The 21,994-nt window shown below is 41.3% G+C and overlaps 1 protein-coding gene across 5 annotated transcripts in view; it reads right to left on the bottom strand.

Annotated features, from left to right (window-relative positions):
• PALM2AKAP2 (PALM2 and AKAP2 fusion) overlaps positions 1–18,574 on the bottom strand; it is a 550,991-nt gene extending 532,417 nt beyond the window's left edge. For 2 of the 5 annotated variants that reach the window (XM_073021829.1, XM_073021830.1), the window contains exon 1: positions 18,494–18,510. In XM_073021829.1, the coding sequence (XP_072877930.1) occupies positions 18,494–18,498 (5 nt within the window). In that variant the 5' untranslated portion in view covers positions 18,499–18,510. Of the gene's footprint in view, positions 1–18,493 lie in introns of all 5 variants that reach the window. The other 3 variants (XM_073021828.1, XM_007968463.3, XM_007968462.3) reach the window with 3 other exon arrangements.
• Between the last annotated feature and the right edge of the window lie 3,420 nt (positions 18,575–21,994).

Genomic DNA, 21,994 nt, shown 5'->3' with positions numbered 1-21,994 from the left:
ATTATGTATGGACATTCATATACTAAACCCATTATTCCTAAATTCCCTTGAGACATGCACATATTATTTATACATACGCCATATGCATCTTTATAAGATTTTTGGAGAAGTCAGAAGACATACTTATAAAATTGGCTATATTGATACAGGTAATGAAAACCTGATTACAGAATACTAGAAAGTTCTGCCTATCAACTTGAATCTTGTCTCTGTCTATACTATCTACATTCAATACCAAAGTGATCTTGTTCATCCCATGGTCTTAAACACCATCCATGGACTAATGACTCTCCAGTTGAACTCCTGAACCTCCCTGAACACAAGACTCATACAGCCAACTACCCTCTCAGCATTTCCATGTGATTGTCTAAAAAGTATCTCAAACTTAACACGCTCCCAAACCAAATCTTACTTTCCCACCCCCAAACAAGGGTTCCCTGTTTAGCAAATTGCACATCATTTACCTACTGCTCAAGCCAAAATACCTTGGCCTCATCTGTGAGTCCTCTCTTTTTGCCACAATATACATACAACCTGCCACACACACACATACACACACACACACACACACAAATCTGTGAGCTCAATCTCCAAAACTTATGCCAAGTGTGACCCTTTCTCATCTACCCAGGGACGACATGCCACTCCCTGGCTCCCAGCCATCCTCACTTGTTGCCTGACTTCCTGAGACCCAAAGAAAAACTGCTATGAGCAGGGAGAGCTTAGGTTCTAGCACTCAGTTACCTAGCCTTCTGCTCATCAGCAAACACCCAACTATCATTGCCTCTACCTGAGCTTCTCTGAAGATTCAAACACCCAAACCCTATCATTTAACTATACCAACTCCCTCCCCCAGGGCAACCAACCTGTCTTTTTGTTTCTGTTTCCTAGAAAGGGGTTAACACACTATAGGTATGTTATCTCTGTCTCTCTCTCTCTGTCTCTGTCTCTCTGTCTCTGTCTCTGTCTCTCTGTCTCTCTCTCTGTCATCCTCTCTTCCTCTGTATTTCTCTCCCTCTGTCTCCCCTGTTCCCAAGACCCTCCATTGATTTTATACACACACACACACACACACACACACACACACCATATTGCTTTTGTTCTCAGAAAACATAAAGCCACCACACTAAACAACAGGTTGATTCCTCCCAAGCAAAGCTTCCTTCTTAGCCCCTAGATGTGCTGGTTTGGAAAGTATGAACATTCTCCCTTCTCAAAAAACCAATCAGTCATGATATTTCATGGTCCAGATGAAAGGCCATCAGGCTGGTGCCTGAAGAAACAAACAATCATAAATTGCAAATGACAAATGGTTGTTTTGCTCCTGAATCTGAAACAATCTCCTAGTGGTTGAGAATTTTTTTCTTATAAAATGTGGCTAGGACCACAAAGATTCTGACCCTGGGGCATCTCTGGCCTTTAATGTGATACACTGACATCTCTTTTACAGAGAATACATTTTTCAACGTCAAAGCTTTTAGCCACAAGGCAGTGTAACTTCAGTTGAGAAACAGGTGTTGACTGTAGCCAAGGTGAACATCATACAGCTTCAGTAGAGTTGGGAGGGACCTCTTAGCTCCTAAACTCAAATGACTGACAATATTGCTTCTATATAATGGTGAGACCAGGGGCTTGAGGAGGCTAAGATGAAAGAAAAGGAAGAACCTTTCTCATCAATATCACAGTGTGTCTGTCTATCAGGCCATCATTAGCAGTACCAATTTTGAATTCTCTCCTCAGAGACTGTTGTCAAATCTGACCACTTCTCACCATCTGGACTGGCACAGCCCTCAATCACATCCACCAGTTATCACCTGCAACAGGTCTCCAGCCTTCTCTCATTCCCTGATTCCTCTTTGTCCTCTACAGCCTTTCCTTCACACAGCAACCCTAACCATCTTTCTAATCCACATATCAGATCGTGTAACTTCTCTGCTCAAAATCCCCCAAACGTTTCCTTTCATCATCTAAACAAAAGCCAGACTCTTACTATAGGACTCAGAGACAGATCACTGCAGACCCACTGAAGCTTAAGAACTATGGCCCTCACTTGGACAGCCCCTGAAAACTCTGGAAGGGACCTAGTAGTGTGTTTTCATGGGATGGGCATGTTTTTGTAAAGTTTGCAAAAGGAAGATACGTTTTTATTCTTTCTCTGCAAGGGCCTTCAAACTTGATCCTTGTGACACCTGGACCTAAGTGGCCTAGAAGGTCTGGCTGACCTAGATGCTGACCTCTTCTCCCCCAGCATCAACCCCAGTCGTCACCCTTGAGCCCCTTCCACCACCATCGTGCCCTTTCTAGCTTAGGCTTCGCACTGGCCGTTCCTTTTGCCTGGAGCTCGCCTTCCTCTTATGTTATGAGAGGTTGCCCATACCCACTTTTTGCCCCAACTTCAGATACTCTAATGCATTTTTAAATTTTCTTTTTCTGGTACGATTTTATTGGTGTCTAGAATAGCATATTTATCATTCTTGTGTTTATACAAGGGCTGGGATGCTGCTTATTTCCTCAATAGCCTCAACTTCTAGAAAATACTGTACCGGCTCATAATAGGTTTTCAATAAATATCTATTAACACTTATGCCCAAAAGAATATAAAGCTCAAACACATATTTGTACCCCAGTGTTCATGGCAGCACTATTCATGATACCCAAAAGGTGGAAACAACCCAAATGTCGATCAATAGATGAATGAATAATAAAATGTGGTATAGCCATATAATTGGATAATATTCAGCCTTAAAAAGTAATGAAATTTTGATACAGGCTACAACATGGATGAACCTTCAAAGCATTACACAAAGTGAAATTATTCAGACACAAAAGAATAAATGGTGTTTGATTCTATGTATACGGGGCACCTAGAGTAGGCAGTTTCACAGAAACCAAAAGTAGAATGGGGGATAGCGGGTGGGGAGAATAGGGAGTTGATGTTTTATGGGTAGAGAGTTTCAGTCTGGGATGATGAAAAAGTTCTGGAAATGGTGATGATTGCACAATATGATGAATGTAGTTAATGCCACTGAATTATACACTTATAAATGATTACAATGGTAAATTTTATGCTATGTATATTTTACCACACACACAAAATACATATATAGAAAGAAAGAGACCCTTTATCCATATGTTGTAAGGTGGACTGTATAAATCTCTGTTCCTTGTCACCCAGAGGGCCTATGGCTGCCCTTGACCAATCTTAGGAAGCAGGCAAATGTGGGGAGAGAGTGATAAATGCCAAAGCTTTTCCAGAAAATTGGGGGTTTTGATCTTAGGAATCCTTTTCTAATTCCCAAGAGATGGTTAACTTACGAAAGAAAAGAAAAACTACCAAAATGAGACACAGGCATATCTGAAAGACAGCATTTTAGAAGGAGGCTTTAAAAAGTATAAAGTTTAATACACACACACACCCCATACACATACATACATGCACCTCTGATTTGTGTTATTCCATGGTAGAACACTCCTCCTCTACTCACACTGAAGTCATAGACACACCATCCTGATATAATAAAATGCTTTTAATTTCAAGATCTGGAGTAAAACTAACAGGAAAGCAAATTGTACAGCTGATGAGGGCTGGGAGTGAACATATTGAGTCCTTCGGAAGCGTACTTTAACTCACCGAAATGTAATTAGGTTTGAAGAGCCATCATTTTACCAAGCAATCAAGAATCCATAACTGAACCTTGTTCTCTGCAGTCTAATCATCAAATATGCATTGTCTTTATAATGCTTAGCTCCCATTACAATGAAAGAGTTTTGGGGATAATTCTCATCTCACATAAATGAAAACACAACTTACTAACATGTTTAAATTATCTTTTACAAAATAAGTTACTCTTCCCTTGCTTTTAATAATAAGGGTCCCAGAGTTTATTGATCTTGTTCAGAAAATGGAATACCATGAGCTTCTTGGGCCTAACACATCATATTCATATCATATTCATATAATCATAACTGGAGATTTATACCAAGATATTATGGCTTACAGCCACATGAGGCCATAAACAATTATTCGCTATTTTTAAAATATTAAAGAACTGACCAAAGAAAAATATTTTTAGAATTTAAATTATTTATGATCACAAAAATTTTCAAATTCATATTTTAAAAGGTAATATTGCATTTATATATCTCATATACACTTTTTGGCTAACCCCTAGCCCATTCTGATTTCCCAAAAAATAGAGACTTTGCCTATCCACATTTAACTGCTAAGTTGTGCCAATGAAAATGAAGAGCCAGGTTTTGTTCTGTGTATTTCCCTGTTCCACGCACAGATTGTTGAACTCCAATTCATCATCAGACTCACCTACTATGAGATTGTCTTGGGATGCGAAGTGTAAAAAAATGAGGAATCTCCAAACCCACTTCTTGTGTTATATAAAGCCCTGGGCTCTATCTTTGCACTGAGAATGTTGCTACTCAAAGTGTGGTCTGCAGACCAGCAGCATCAACATCATCTCCTGGGAAGCTTGTTGGGAACACAGGAACCCCCCAACTACACCCCCTATCTACAGAATCAGGATCTGCTTTTCAACGTGATCCCAAATGATTACATGCACATTACAGTGAGAAAGATGCTGTCTTAGGAAATGAGACCTTATTATTGATGTTCTTGATTTTAAATGCTGCACCTCCTGCTCAGAAGCAAAGAAGATAAGAAAAGTATTGAAAGGATGGAGGACTTCAAAAGAGTTTTTGGATCAACTTATTTAATGCTTCTCTGGATGGCTCATAGGTGCAGTTGGGCAACTTAAAATGCCTTTCAGAGGTTCAGAGGCTTTTGACGTGATCTTAGCAAACATAACTAAAACCAAGTATCTACAAAGGGTGTAGTAGGGCCCACCAAATCTTCATATCGTTTTGTTTGTTCTGTTTTGGTTTTTGTGTTGTTTCCTTTTTGTTCTTTGTTTTTTTGTTTTGTTTTGTGATCCCACTTTGCACCATCATCTGAAAGCTGAGTTTCTGATTCCTCAAGGGGGCAGGCATTCTCCACAATGCTGCCTCACCCATGATCATGGAGGCAGCATTAGTCATAGACTTGTAAGTGCAAACAAAAAGATTTAAAGGTTAAGTCAATTATTCAAACTAGCTTTAATATAGGATTTGGGTTGCTGATTTTTTGAGAAAATGACTTAACCAGTTGTAAGATGACTAGTCCAGACATTAAAGATTTTTTATGCTAAATTAATTTCAAGGACTATGAAATAGGCTTGGATTTTGACCTCATCTTAGAATCCCTGGACTCCTAAACTTCATTTAGGCTCCTGCCCCAATACTATGTGCCTCTGACAGATAGTATTCCATCAAACCTTTCCTTTGCATAACACTTACCATGTTTTATTATAATTACCTGACCAACTATGTTTGTTTCTCATTAGATTGTGACCCCTATGAAGGCAAAGACAATGTCTTACTCCTATTTGTATCACAGATACCCGTAAAAGTGTCTGGCACATACTAGGTACTTAATATATGAGTTGAATGAATTGATCAATAAACATAATTGATAGAAATTGAGGTATTAAAAGTAGGGCAAGCAGTCTAAACAACAACTTACTTTTCAAGTATGAAATATGTATTAGTCTGTTTTTGCATTGCTATAAAGAAATACTGGAGACTAGGTAATTTATAAGGAAAACAGGTTTATTTGGCTCACAGTTCTGCAGACTGTACAAGAAGCATCACACCAGGATCTGCTTCTGGTGAGGCCTCAGGAAGCTTCCACTCATGGCAGAAGGTGAAGGGGAGCAGGAGTGTCACATGGCAAGAGAGAGGGGAGGAGGTGCCAGGCTCCATTAAACAGTCAGCTCTGGCATGAACTAATTTATTACTTTAGGGAAGGCAGCAAGCCATTCATGAGAGATCCACCCTCATGACTCAAACGCTTCTCACTAGGCCTCACCACCAACACTGGGAATCACATTTCAACATGAGATCTTGGGGGGGATAAATATCCAGAGTATATCAAAATACTATATAAAAGTCAGTGGAGTATAATATATTTAATTTATAGCCCATTTATTCAGAACTTGTAAAACATGCATTTTCATTAGACTACATTTTATGCTTTTGTACTATCTGTGAAGAAGATTACACATGATAGTATAGACTTAATTGACTTGGCAGCAATTTAGGTGCCATCCATTTATATACTATTAATAGGTTAAATTATCACATTTTAAAATAGTACATCAAATACTATAAAGACCTATTTACAAAAACAGAATTTTGACCAGGAAAGTTCCTTCCTATAATGAAGAGAAATAAGATTTCACTTCTTTAAATGAAATAAAATTTTGATTAAGCCTACTCATAACTGAGACTGGTCTTCCCTCTGAGGCATCAAATTTGGGGAATATTTATTATACATCATGTATAAGAAAATGACATTTTTCAATGGGAAGTAAATGAGCACTTTGATATCTGTGGAATAGGATTGTCTCCTTCTCAAATGTTTGAGTATGCACATAACAACACTCAATATATGTTCCCTATATTGGAGCCTTGAGGTCCAATGATCAGAATGTATGAACAAACAGAAATCACCAGATTCCATCCCAGTAATAAGACGTGTTCTCGTAAGACTTTCAGTGCTTCTATCCTTCATATGCTGTGTGAGCTAGGATCCCAGCTGGAAGCAGATGGCATACTCCAACTGGATAACTGAAATAAGCTTAATAAAGAGACTGCTTTACAAAGGCAAAGGCAGAGCTGACAGTAACCCACAGCAATGGTGAAGCACCCAGGGGCTAACAAAGTGATGAGGGAGCCATCACCACATCAAGTCCCAGAGGAGCAAAGGAAGGAAGTGGTTACCAGCAGTGGGAGAGACCTGTAGCTGTAGCTGTAGGAGGGGCTGCTATGGCCTTCAAAAGAGGAAAGATGCCCTGGCCAACCCACTGCCCTGTAGGAAGAGAAACCATAGATTAAACCGTTCACTGACCTCACTCTTCTCCCATCCATGGTTCTCCTGCTGGTGCCTTCCATTGATCCAACTCAACAGGAAGTCAAAGAGTAAGAGAGGCAAGCTGAGGGAGTCCATAGAGGTCAGCCTCATAGGGCACAAAGCACAGCCTCATGAGGTACACAGGCGGGGAAGGGTAGAAAATGGATTTGAAGGATGAGATGGAGAACATCACCAGGTACACCCTTTCCAAAATACTGCAAATTATTTAAAATCTCATCCATGAAATTTTTTTTTTGCCATACACATTCCTAAGAATTAAGAGAGAATAAAGATATATAATAACAACAGATTTTTAATACAATGACATTTGGTAGTTACAATATTATTTTCATAGAAACACAAGATTCATTGATTAATTAACTTAAAGATGTGGTAAAGTCTTCTCTGTATCTCCCTCAAAGCTGCTGAAATGAATTAAAAGAAGGAAAAATTGGAAAGAAAATTTTATCTACTGTGAGGCTAGGTATGGTGGCTCACATCTATAATCCCAGCAGTTTGGAATGCTGAAGTGGGAGGATTGCTTAAGACCCAGGAATTTGAGACCAACTTGGACAACAAAGTGAGAGCCTGTCTCTACTAAAAATGAAAATAATTTAAAAATTAGCCAGGCATGATGGTGTGTGCCTACAGTCCCAGCTATTTGGGGCCCTGCAGCAAGATCTCTTGAGCCCAGGAATTCAAGGCTGCAGTGAGCTACGATTGTACCACTATGCTCCAGCCTAGGTGACAGAGCAAGACTTCAACTCTAAAAAACAAATAAAGAAATGAAAAAATTGATCTATGAAACTAGCAAAGAGCTACAATTCTCAGATCACAGGCTATAAGAATTATTTGTCAAACAGAGTATAACTTTTATTAAATCAGTGGACAACCCTAAAAGGTGATATAGTTCTCCACAGATCTTAACTGGCTCTCAAATATCTCTCTACGTAAGGAGAGAGTACAGAAAGGCCCAACACTGGGTGGTGAGAACTGGCAAAAAGTGGGGGACATCTGTGTGAAGGGGCTGGTTCCCTACCAGAGTGAACTGATGGAGAAAGTGACACCGATGGGAGTCAATGGGAGTACTGTGTGAATCCTTCATGTTTATTATCTGCAAAACTGAAAACCTTAACATGGAGAAATAATCTCGAGGCAAGAGATGTAGGAAAATAGAAGGAAAAGAGCAATTCCCTTTGTAGTTGACTTGCCCTGCCACTCTTCATAAATGCTAAACCAAGTCAACAAGTAGTGGTAAAGCACCAAATATCTGTCTACCCTCCCGCAACTCACACACACTCAGTAAGTTGGGATATGTGATCTGTCTGAATGATCTGCTCACTTGCTACACAACTTTTTGAACAGAAGACATTGCAGAGTTGTAAGAATTTTTTATGAGAAAAAATATCCAATCTAAAGCTAATGTCTCCCCCAAATCACTGTCTCCATCCCCTCTACCTATTCTTGAGCAAATAGTAGGTTTGGATAGAATTACCTCTATTTGGAAATGGATAATAAATGCAAAGCCATTAACATGCATAGATTCTATATGCATAGTTATTATTTTTATATAAAGGAAAGACTTATCAGCAAATGGCAGATAAATACAGTTCAGAAAAATAGCCCAAGAAATACAGATAAGTTTCTGATAAATTATTCTCCATACATTCAAAAAATTGAATACATGAACTCTTTTTTAAAAATAAGTGCAAAATGAGCTAGCCAAGCCAGAAAATAAATTGAAGACAACCATAAAACCATTTCAGAAGTGAAGCCTACTTAGAAACTGTTGCTTAACAAGAGAGTCAACTATCTATACAACAGACTTTTAAATGTAAGGAAACTCATAGGAACATCAGGAAAAAATGAAAAATGTTCAGAATTAATAGTTATGGAGGGCAATAGGTAATAGATGTCCCTGTAGTAGATAACAGAACAAATACGTTCTGCATTTGAAAGCCACAATGAAAATATCTTTACAAAAAAATAAAGGAAAGTATGACTCTTCAGATCAAAGGAACTACCATTTTCCAGAAAAAAAAAAAAAAAAACACAATGACTTACAGTGAGAAATATCAAAAAGAAGTTACCAAACTTTCAGTGTTTAAAAATAACTTGATCAGCATCAAAGTCAAAAAAAATATTGCAGGAGTGGGAGGGATGGGACCGGGCAAGCCATCTACAAAGAAGAAATAGTCAGTCTAGCTCAGACTTTTCCAGAGCAAGGGTCAAAGCCAGAACACAATGGAATGACATCTTAGAGAATTATGAGGGGTAAAAAAACATGATTCTATAATTTTATACACATTCATTTGTTCATAGAAACAACCAACAGGCATTTAGAATTTAAAACACTTTGGCCCTGTTTGAAAACAAACCCTTTTAACTAAACACTAAATCAACCTGTAAGATGCTCAAAAAAGAGGAGGTCATTGATGAAAGGACTAGTGGTGTTCTGACTGCATTTAGATCCAAGACTAACACTCAGGCCACAAAGCATGGCCCTGCCTCAGGAACTTTGCAACTGCTGTTCCTTCTTCTGCATGTCTCACCCCCTCACCTTGTTCAAGTCTCTGTCCAAACTCGTGACTTCAGAAACCTGTTCCCTGATGACACTATCAAAAATAACCCTCCCATCACTCTCCAGTCTCCTAATGTGCTTTATTTTTTTAACATGTATTGCTGCCTGACAAAGTATATATGTAATATATGTATTGTCTGTCTCCTCTAACATAATATAAGCTCATCTGCTCTTTGACAATTTACTGCTGTGTTCTCAGTGCTTGGAGCAGTACCTGGGATGAAAAGGGCCCTCAAAAAGATTTATCTGTTGATTGAATGAACTAAGGGAATTCTGTTCAAATTTGCAAATGCTAAAAACTTTGAAAACATAAAACTAACACTATGTATTAGTCCATTTTCATACTACTATAAAGATACTACCTGAGACTAGGTAATTTGTAAACAAAGAGGTTTTATTGACTCACAGTTCTGCATGGTTGGAAAGGCCTTAGGAAACTTACAATCATGGCGGAAGGGGAAGCAGGCATGTCTTACATGGCAGCAGGAGACAGAGAAAGAGCAGGGGAAACTGTCACTTTTAAACTATCACATCTTGTGAGAACTCACTCACTATCATGAGAACAGCATGGAGGAAACCATCCCCATAATCCAGTCACCTCCCACCAGGTCCCTTCCTGAACACATGGGGACTACAGTTCAAGATGAGATTTGGGTGGGGACACAGAGCCAAACTATATCACACTATAATTGCAACAAATGGTAAAAGGGGGGCTAAGTGATGTGCGCTCATTTCCTCAACTTTAAAAGTAAGAAATCTATCAATAAAGTCTACATTTGACAAACTGTAAAACAATCACTTGATCACTGTTAAAAGTCAATGAGATATTTTAAGCTTAGTCATTGTAAGTGATTTTCACCATCTTCTGAACATTTGCACCTTGTGGCTTACTAGGGCTCTCTGAGAAAGTGACAAGTAGAGAGAGCAAGAGCATAGACCATGGCCAATGACAGTGATGATGTACTTCAAGTTAGACTAGTCAAACATAAATATTCAAATATGAATATATAATGTGGCTAGCATTGTCAAGGATTTGGGGAAACAGGGGCTCTCAAACATGATGGATGGCAATGTAAAGGGATACAACACTTTTGGGGGCACCTGGGCAATATCTAGCAAAATTTACAATGTGTGTATTCACTCACCAAGTAATTTCATTTCTTTTTTTTTTTTAATTTTTTTTTATTATTATACTTTGAGTTCTAGGGTACATGTGCATAACGTGCAGGTTTGTTACATATGTATACTTGTGCCATGTTGGTGTGCTACAGCCATCAACTCGTCAGCACCCATCAACTCGTCATTTACATCAGGTATAACTCCCAGTGCAATCCCTCCCCCCTCCCCCCTCCCCCCTCCCCATGATAGGCCCCAGTGTGTGATGTTCCCCTTCCCGAGTCCAAGTGATCTCATTGTTCAGTTCCCACCTATGAGTGAGAACATGCGGTGTTTGGTTTTCTGTTCTTGTGATAGTTTGCTAAGAATGATGGTTTCCAGCTGCATCCATGTCCCTACAAAGGACACAAACTCATCCTTTTTTATGGCTGCATAGTATTCCATGGTGTATATGTGCCACAAGAAAAAAACAAACAACCCCATCAAAAAGTGGGCAAAGGATATGAACAGACATTTCTCAAAAGAAGACATGCATACAGCCAACAGACACATGAAAAAATGCGCGTCATCACTGGCCATCAGAGAAATGCAAATCAAAACCACAATGAGATACCATCTCACACCAGTTAGAATGACAATCATTCAAAAGTCAGGAAACAACAGGTGCTGGAGAGGATGTGGAGAAATAGGAACACTTTTACACTGTTGGTGGGATTGTAAACTAGTTCAACCATTATGGAAAACAGTATGGCGATTCCTCAAGGATCTAGAACTAGATGTACCATATGACCCAGCCATCCCATTACTGGGTATATACCCAAAGGATTCTAAATCATGCTGCTATAAAGACACATGCACACGTATGTTTATTGCGGCACTATTCACAATAGCAAAGACTTGGAATCAACCCAAATGTCCATCAGTGACAGACTGGATTAAGTAATTTCATTTCTAAGAAAATTGTATGCAGACTCATTTGCAGTGTGGACAAGGATGTTCATTGCAGTATTGAAAATATTAGCAAAAAGTGGAAACAAGTCTAACTCTTCATCATAAAGAACTGGTTAATGATATTCCAAAAGTAAATACTAAGCAGTTTTATAAATCGAATGAAGTAGATGTATACATATTGATATTCAAAGCATGTGCTCTACCACTGAGCTATACATGCTAACATATATTGATATGTAAAAGTACACAGAATATAATATGAAGTGGAAAAAGCAAGCTGCAGAACAACATATGTGGTATGATTTCATTTATGTAAAATAAATATTTAAACCTATATATATAAGTGATTCCAACTGTATAATGTTTGCATGGAAAATATCTGGAAAGAAGCTTCCCAAGTGTTCATGGTAATCACCCCTAGGAACTGAGATATGAGGGAGAGAATGGAAAATGGGGATATTTACTTCATAAACTTCTATAATATTCAAATTTTTAAAAAGCATACATTACTTTCATCACAGAAATTATCTTCTAAAAGTCTTACACATTTCTAAACACATTTATTTGATGCCCTCCATAAGCTGAACCCACAAAATGCCACATTTTGTGTCATCAGAAAATGGATTTAGCAAGAAACATAGTTCAACCTCACAAAGTATCCATAATCACACATAGACTAAACCGTAAGCTCCTTGAAGACAGGGTAAGGGGTATTTTCATCACCGTTCATCCCAAGTACCTATCACAGTGCTTTGTACATAGAAAGTGTTCAATAAATATTTGCTAACTAAATGAGTTACTAGATGAATGAATGAAGGCATATGTTAAGAACCTGAAGTTATCTGTAACTCAGTGTCCCTACCGCACTTACTCTTCCATGAAGCCAGATTTGTTCATTTGCAAAATCAAACTATAGATGTTTTATGATCAACCCTGGATGTTATAAGCCTAAGTCCATGTGAGAACAGGCATCTGACTGCTGATGGGGAATGCCACTTCTGATCCGAGGCTGACACCCACATTGTCAGCGCCCCAGGGCTTACAGGGATGGCAACAACTTAGATTCTTGTGTTATATTATTTGTGCTTTTTTGATCCCATACTGTTTTGAAGACCATTCCAGAGAAGTGTGGGGCAAAATCTGTAGGTGTGGCATCAAATTAATAACTGCAGGTGTCAAAGTACATTCCTGCAAACACATGGAACTCATACCCAACCCACCCAGGAGGGCAGCATGTACCTGCCCTTGCCTGATGTTTCGTGTACCACACAAGAACACTGACATGGTATGGAACATGACACCAACCCCACCTTCTGGTTTTCCAGTAGGTCTTCTCTGCTCTATCCAGTACAGAGCATGTCACTAAAAAAATTTTAACTTCAATCAGCTAATACCCTCTTTTCTTGTTTATTACCTAGATTTTTCTTTCTTTCATTTCTTTTTCTGCTTGCTTTGGATTTAGTTTGCTCTTCTAGTCTCTTAAGGTGGAAATTAGACCTTTCTTCTTTTCCAAGATAGACCCTTGGTAATTTTATTTTATTTTAGATTCAGGGGAGTACATGTGCAAGTTTGTTACATGGGTATATTGCATACTGGTGGGGACTGGACTTCTAATGTACCCATTACCCAAACAGTGAACACTGTCCCCAATATGTAATTTTTCAACCCTTGTCCCTTCCCACCCTCCCCGTTTTGAGGTCCCCAGTGTCTATTATTTTCATCTTTAGCTCTCACTTATAAATGAGAACATGCAATATTTGGCCTTCTGTTTCTGAATTAGCTCACTTAGGATAATGGCATCCAGCTCCATCCACACTGCTGCAAAGGACATTATTTCATTCTCTTTTATGGCTGTTTTTTTTTTTTTTCTTATTTAAACTAAGAAGCTCTCATTTTACTAAAACCAATAATGCTTGTGAAAAAATGACTATGTTTCCTGATTTTCACTAAGTTTCATTTTAAATTGGGAACCTTGGTGATATGGTTTGAAAGGATAAGTGCATTAGGGACATAAAGTTACAGATAAATTCAGGTTCTTAACATATGCCTTCATTCATTCATCCAGTAACTCATTTAGTTAGCAAATATTTATTGAATACTTTCTATGTACGAAGCACTGTGATAGGTACTTGGGATAAATGGTGATGAAAATATCCCTTACCCTGTCTTCAAGGAGCTTACGGTTTAGTCTATGTGTGATTATGGATACTTTGTGAGGTTGAATCATTTTTCTTGCTAAATGTGTCCCCACCCAAATCTTGTCTTGTAGCTCCCACAATTCCCATGCATTGTGGAAGGCACCTAGTGGGAGATGATTGAATCATGGGGGCAGGCCTTTCATGTGCTGGTCTCATGATAGTGAATGGGTCTCATGAGACCTGGTGGTTTTTAAAATGGAAGTTTCTCTGCACAAACTCTCTTTCTGCCTGCTGACATCCACATAAGATGTGACTTGCTCCTCCTTGCCTTCTGCCATGATTTTGAGGCTTCTCCAGTCACTTGGAACTGTAAGTTTGCCATTAAACCACTTTCCTTTGTAAACTGCCCAGTCTCAGGTATGTCTTAATCAGCAGCATGAAAATGGACTAATACAGTACATTGGTGCCACTAGAGTGGGGTGCTACTTAAAAAAATAGTTGAAAATGTGGAAGCAACTTTGAAATTGGGTAACAGGCAGAGGTTGAAACAGTTCGGAGGGTTCAGAAGAAGATAGGAAAATGTGGGAAAGTTTGGAACTCCCTAGAGACTTGCTGAATGTCCTTGACCAAAATGCTGATAATGATATGGACAATGAAATCCAGGCTGAGGAGGTCTCAGATGGAAATGAAAAATTTGTTAGGAACTGGAGCAAAGGTGACTCTTTTTATGTTTTAGCAAAGAAACTGGCAGCATTTTTCCCTTGCCCTAGAGATTTATGGAACTTTGAACTTGAGAGAGATGATTTAGGCCATGTGGTGGAAGAAATTTCTAAGCAGCAACACATTCAAGAGGTAACTTGGGTGCTGCTAAAGGCATTCAGTTTTATAAGGCAAGCAAAGCATAAAAGTTCAGAAAATTTGCAGCCTGACAATGTGATAGAAAAGAAAAACCCCTTTCTAAGGAGAAATTTAATCAGTATACACACACATGTGTTTACTGATTTAACATCTATCTCTCATCAGACAATGAGAATCATGACTGTTTTTTTGACCAGTGAGCCAACAAATATCTCAACAAATATTTGTCGGTTAAAATAAAACATAAAAGAACTGAATTTTATTCCCTCTTTTAATAAATGTTTATAACTATAAGTTGGTTACAGAAAGTAAGGGGAATGGAGTCCCTATTTCACTCATATTCAAAGTGGGCTTTCCTACCTGGGATGAAATTTGAGTAGTGTTTAGATTGAAGGGAAGGGGCAGTATTTGGTACAAGGGAAATGTTGTGAGACCCAAGGAGGGACAGGAAAAGGTGATATTCTAAAAAGGAAAAAAGAGAGATGAAAAAGCTCATTATATCAAGTGATGTAGATTGGATGTCCCCCTCCAGGTATCACATTGAGATTTAATCCCCAGAGTTGTACATGGGGTCTGGTGGGAGGTGTTTCAGTCCTGGGGGTGAATCCTGGGGATGGGGCCTTGGTGCTCACTCGCAATAGTGAGTAAGTTCTCCTGAGATCTGGTTGTTTAAAATCTGTGACACTGCCCCCCCCACCCCCACCCCCACCCTGCTCTTGCTCCTGCTCCCACCATACAACTTGCCAGGCTTCTGCTTCACCTTTCTCCATGACTGAAAGCTTCCTGAGGACTCACTGGAAGCTGAGCTGACTCCTGTACCACACTTTCTATACAGCCTGCAGAATCATCAGCCAATTAAAACTCTTTTCTTTATAAATTACCCAGTCTCAAGTATTTCTTTATAACAATGCAGGAATGGCCTAATACATTAAGGAAGCCAAGGAATTAGGGCAGAAAACAGAGTTGGAAATTGGAAAGGTTAACCAAGAAGTGAGAACTTTGGAATGTCACTTGGGAATGGGAAAGCCGAGGCCAAGTTGATTAGGGAGAAGGAGGCTAATTGAGGCAGCAATTTGGATCCTGTGGAGCCAGAAGAATGTGATGAGGAAGGTCTTTGTTCACAAGGAGTTCCAGGTGTGAACTTAGCACACCTGGAAGGAAACCTTAGCCAGAGGACTCAGAGGGAATGTGGGAAAGAGCTGAGGACCTTTGTAAACTTACCAGTCCTGTGTGCTGTTCCAGTTATTGAGCACCCAAGTGCTAAGTCTGGGAGAAATGCATCAAACATTAGATTATTCATACAAGAACATAAAGATGAAAGTTGCTGCCCTGGCAAACAAGCAGGCTCTCATTTAGCCCTACCCCGTGAGATGACTAGATCTATGTTCTGTCTCTTGTAAAGGACAGTCTCCATGTCTAAGAAAATGACAGTGAAGAACAAGAATAAAGTGTGCATCAGGCCGAATCTGCTCTGTATACCCAAGCCTGCTGTGGCTTCTTGCTGGTTCTCACATCTACAGTGGTATCTTCGGAATTATGTTATTTTCAATTGCCCTTCAGGCATTGTCTTTCCCTTCCTTGCTTCCTTCCCTCCCTTCCTCCCTTCCTTCCCTCCTTTCCCTCCCTTCCTCCCTTCCTTCCCTCCTTTCCCTCCTTCCTTCCTCCCTCCCTCCGTCCCTCCTTCCCTCCCTCCCTCCCTTCCTTCCTTCTTTCTTTCCTTCTTTCTTTCTTTTTTTGAGACGAGGTTTTGCTCTGTCACCCAGTGCAGTGATGCAATTATAGTTCAGTGCATCCTCGAACTCCTGGGCTCATCAAGAGTTCCTACCACCTCTGTCCTGAAAGCACTGAGCTTGCAGCCATGAACCACCACACCATGTATTTCTTTATAAATTAAAAAAAAGACTGAGCGTGGTGGCTCACACCTAATCCCCAGCAACGCCGGGGCAGGGGGATTGCTTGAGCCCAGGAGTTCAAGACTAGCCTGAGCAACATAGGGCAATCCTGTCTCTATGAAAAATTAAAAATTAGCTGGGCATGGTTGTACATGCCTGTAGTCCCATCAGGAGGCTGAGGTGGGAGGATTGTTTGAGCCTAGAAAGTCAACACTGCAGTGAGCCATGACAGCACCATTGCACTCCAGGCTGGGTGACAGAGTGAGACCCTGTCTAAAACAAAAAATAGCTTGGTGCCAATCCGAAATCCCATGAAATGCTGTAGACTGTAGTATTAGGCTGGTGCAACAGTAATTTTGGGGTTTTGCCACTGAAAGTAATGGCAAAAATTGCAATTATTGTTGCATCAACCTAATAATAATAGATAATATTCATAGCTAATAGATGATATTGATTGAGCTTACTTTATGCCAGGCTCTAAGAACCTTATATGTATATGTATCAACTTACATGCATTAACTTCTTTAATGTTCACAAAAAGTACATGAAATAGTTACTATTATTATTCCCATTTTCCAGATGGGAAAAATGAGGCCCAGGGAGATTAATGTCATTCAGCAAAGTGTCAGAAGGCCCAGACCAGCCAATCTGACTCCAGAGCCCAGCTCTTAATCGTGACACTATTCCTTAAATTTGTACATATCTTACAATTTACAAAGCCCTTTGGAAGAGATACAAATATTACATGATCCTCTCAACAATGCTTCAAAGTGAGTAAGGAACATCTTTGTTTCCATTGCAGAGATACGGAAACTGAGGCTCAGAGACATTCAATTACTGGAGTAGAAAATCAATAACACCAGTATCAGGCTAGGTGGGGCCTGAAATCCATGACTCCTGACTCCTACAATGCCACACCATCTCTCACTTCTGCTTTAGCAGCCTTCCTGAGGATTAAATTGCACCTACACAATCAGATATGCAGAGGGATAAAGGCTGCATCTAGGGTTTCTTGGGTTTGGCATGAAGGTCTTGATGTCTGAAAACATGACTTTATCTCTAACTTGAAATATGATTTCAGACGGCCTCAATGTCAAGGAGTAGTGTGGGAAGAGAACGGAAGAGGAGAAGCTGACCAAGTGAGTAGGATCTAATAGCTGGCTCAAAAAATGACCCTTCCTTGGAGCGGCTGGCTGTCGCCTGTCAGAACGGCCCTGCTGCGGCAGCAGCTCGAGAGAGTGTCCAAAAAGCAGTGCAGGGATGCAAACACAGAGAAAAGAGGCATCCGAGACCAGACCCACAACCGGAGCCCTTTATTATGCCTCTTCTGGTTAACGCCTCTCTTGTCTTCATGCCCTCTCTTCCCCACCCATCCATGCCGTGTCCACGGTGCCAAACGTTGTAATTCCACTCTGGGCTGCCGCCAATATGTTTCTGTCTTATTTCTCCAATACCCCAGGAACAAATCAATTCTTTTGGGTCTTCTGATGGTTTCTAGTAGCCAGGACATTGCAGCCCTGGCTCATACTACCACTAACTCATCATCCTTCCATTACACGCTTCACACCGAACCGCGTTTGCTTCCGATCCGCAGTGACCCCCTCCCTCTTTTTTTAACTGCAGTCCAATAATGCTGACATGGTTAGGAATCGGAAGTCATGGCTATTGCGGCCAACTCCCCGATAAGCGGAAGCTTGGGGCAGGGATGGGAAAGCCTAGAACGTGCCTCCGTCCTTAGCAACATCATCTACTCCCCTCACTCGCCCCCCAGGCACTGCTGGCCAAGGGGCAGCCGCAAAAACCACGCCACCCGGGGTTCCTACCCCTTGCCTCCTGCCGCCGCGGCGGCTGCTATAGAAACACCAGGCGTACACATGGGGCTGAAATTAAACACCCATCCTGGACGTGGACCCGAGCGGGATCTGCCTGCTGCCGCGGTCACCATGGCAACATGCCGAGAGGAGGGCAGCGGCCGGCGCGGCGCGGGGATACTCACTCCATCGCTGGGCTCGGCGGCCGGGCGCGCTGCTGCGGGGCTCACAGGCGCTGCTCGCCTCTCCCGGAGCCGAGTGCTCTGGCCGCGCTGAGCGCGAGGTGGAGCTGGGAGTCGTCTCCCCTCCCCGCCCGCACCCCCTCCTCCCCTGGAGGGTTGAAAGTGAATGCTCAGGCTCTCTCAGCTCCCAGCCTGCGAATAAAACGGGAAGCAATTGGATAATGTTGTTCACTGGGCGCTAGACAAGCCACCCCACTTCAGGGTTTCAGGGAGGGAGCGCGCTGGCAGCTGCGCGTCGGGTGAGGTGGCCACCAGCGAGCAGCGCTGCGCGCCCTAGGCGCCAGGTGCGCTGGCGGCTCCCCTGGGACTGGCGGCGCGGCGCGGAGCCTGGGTAGAAGGGTGGGTGGGGGAGCAGAGAGGCTGCGGCGGGTGGCACAGCCCAAAGGGCATAGGGAAACGAGTGAGTCATTGGCAAGGTGGCAGCTCTCGCCGCTTAGAAGTTGCAAGAAGCGTCTGGCCTCTGCAAGCAGCAAGGACTGCCCCCAGTGGGCTGGGCATGGGTTCGGAAACGCCATTGTGCCGGCCCGGCGAGATCCCTGTGAGTTTCCCAAGCAAAACTCCAGCTGTCTTGCAGCGCCTTAATGCGGCGTTTCATCACCTTGGTGACCCCATGCCCCTTTCCGTTTCACTCCAAATTCTGCGTGTTCCCGCCTGCCAGGGAGATATTGTCCAGGGTCAGTTTCCCTAGTCTGTTATTTGAAAACAATAGCTATATTGACTATGTTTTCCCAAATTACCACGGCCCCGGCCCCGCAGTAATAAGCCACCTGGAGTACGTATTCCCTGCCTCCACCCCCTCTGAGAATCCTCTACTAACGGTTTCCAGAGCAAGAACCTAGTTCTCATCCAGGTGTCCTGCACCTGCTACAATGAAGAGTCGATGGGACAGCTTCAGGCTTTTCTTGTATCTTGCAGCTGGGTCCCTTTGTGAGTTGGTGTTTGCCAGGTGCTGAAAACGCAGCAGCAAGCATAGGCATAGCCATCACAGTCCCTGCCCTGCAGGAGCTCACGGGTTAAAGTAGAAGGGCAAAGCACAGACAAAGACAAAAATAAACATATCGTCACAGGCCGAAAATATTGCTATAAAAATTAAGTAATAAGATGCTGTGATGAATGTTCTAGAATTAATTTCTAGTGATGATTGTGCAACTGAACATACTGAAAGCTATTGAATTATACACTCTCGGTGAATTTTGTGGTCTATGAATTATGTCTTACTAAAGATGTGCTTTTAAAAAATGCTTTGATGGAGAATAAAAGAAGAGTGGATGTGCGTAGGTAGATGTTCAGGGAAAGCTTTCCTGAGGGACTGGGATTGAAAGGGGAGAGGACTCAGATATGCAAGCCACAGGGCTAGGGCTTTCTGGCCAGCCAACAGCCTGTATGGTGACTAGATGAGAGACAGCTCCATATGTCAAGGGGCTGGAAAGAGAACAGTGCAAAATGTTCTCAGTGGATTCACTGCTCCTCCTTTTCCTCTGGAGAGTGAGCTGCAAAGTCAAACCCAATGAAGATTCAAAAAGCTGTTTTGTGGAAGGAGATTCTGGATCAACTCCAGGTATCCCTTCACAGAGAAATTGGATGTGAATTTGGAGATCATAAAACCCTCCCCCCAATCCATGTCCCTGTCCAGTTGCATATAGGATTAAGTTCATGTGTGAATAATTAAGAGGCTTAAACAGGAAAAAGATGTGCTTTTCTGTCTTTTAAAAGATCAGAGATAAGCTGTCCTGGGCCAGTTTATGAGCTCGACTCCTGAAAGAGCAAAGAGATGCAGGCTCCTACAAAACGTTGCTCTATCATATGTGGTCTCCTTTCCTAAATTGTTCCACAGTCCAAGTTGGCTGCTCTGGCTCTAGCCCTTATGTCTGCATTCCAGCCAACATAAATGTGGAAAAAGGAAAGAAAAATAAGTAAAGGAAGCACGCCAACTGCCTCTTAAGAAAGGCTCCCAGAAGCTGCCTCAGGACACTTACATCTCTTTGGCCAGAATTCAGTCATATGGCTACATTCAGTTTCCAGGGAGACTAGACAAAGCAGTCTTTACTCTGCATAGTCATGAGCCTATCCAAAAGTTGAGGCCTCCATTCCCATGTAAGAAGGGGAAAATGGGTATGGGGGACAGACAACCAGTAATCTTTGCCATTCTCCTCAATGGTTAGCATTCTGGCTTCTGCCTTCCCCATGCCATTGCCACTGCTCCCTGTAAAGTCCCCAATGCCAAATGGACATATCTCAGTCCTCTTCTTATGTCATTTTTAAGCTGTGTTGAACATTTTAACAGCTCCCTTTTGTTTTTGGTTTTTTACTTGAAGTCAGGTTTATTCAGGTATAATTTATATGCAGTGGAATTCACCGTTTGTAGGTGTACAGGCCTATGAGTTTAGATACATTATGCAATCACGTAACTGCCACCATAGTCAATATATTATATGACCATCACCCCCAAACAGTTCTTTTAAGTCCCTTCATAGTCGATCCACTCCTCCTACCTCCAGCCTCTGGCAACCACTGGTCTCATCTGTGTTCTCAGAGATTTTGCTTTTTCTAGAATATCATATAAATGGTATCAGACAGTATATAGCCTTTCATGTTCAATTTCTTTCACATTGCAAATGCTTTTGAGATCCATCCATGTTGTGTGTATAGGTGGGTAGGTCCTTTTCGTTGATAAGTATAGCTTTCAGTTGTACAGATGCACCACAACTTGTCTATCCATTCACCACTTGAGGGATATTTGTTGTTTTCAGTTTATGGCAATTATGAAATAAAACTGCTATAAACATTCATGTACAGGTCTTTATGTGAATAGATATGTTCTCTTTGGGTAAGTATTTAGGGTCATCCCTTCCATCTTGAAAGAGTCTTCTGTGACAATACAGTACCACACCTCTAGCTATGCCGTCTACTTGTCTCTTAAATCTTGGTGTTCTGTCAGATTCTTACCTAAACTCTCTTCACTTCTCACTATACATACCCTTCCTGAGCAATTTCATCTACTTCTATGGCTTAACCACCAATATGATGCTGACTTCCAAAACTAAGTTTGTAGCCCAGGTCATGCTCTTAAATTTCAAAACCGATACCCAAAGGTCATTGTAACATCTTCACAAATACCTCAAACCCAGTCTGTCCCAGAAGCACTTGTCATTTTCACCTGTAAATCTCTCCCTAATACCAGAAAGGATATAAGTCCTCACTCAAAAATCTGGGTGTCTGTCTTGATTTCTAACCATCATGACCTCCCATATCCAGTCAATGAACAAGTTCTATCCAGGCTATCCTCTAAATAGTCATCCTGCCCATTCACTTCCTCCAACCCCATTGCTATTGTTAAAACAGCCTCCGTCTTGGTCTCCTTGCCCCCAGTCACATCCCGTGCCAACCCATTCAACCCTACAGCCAGAGCAAACTTCCAGAAACACTAATCTGATCATATCATCC

Source organism: Chlorocebus sabaeus, chromosome 12 (genome assembly GCF_047675955.1).
Source record: "Chlorocebus sabaeus isolate Y175 chromosome 12, mChlSab1.0.hap1, whole genome shotgun sequence".
Lineage (NCBI taxonomy): Eukaryota > Metazoa > Chordata > Mammalia > Primates > Cercopithecidae > Chlorocebus > Chlorocebus sabaeus.
This window is presented reverse-complemented; position numbering and strand designations above follow the sequence as displayed.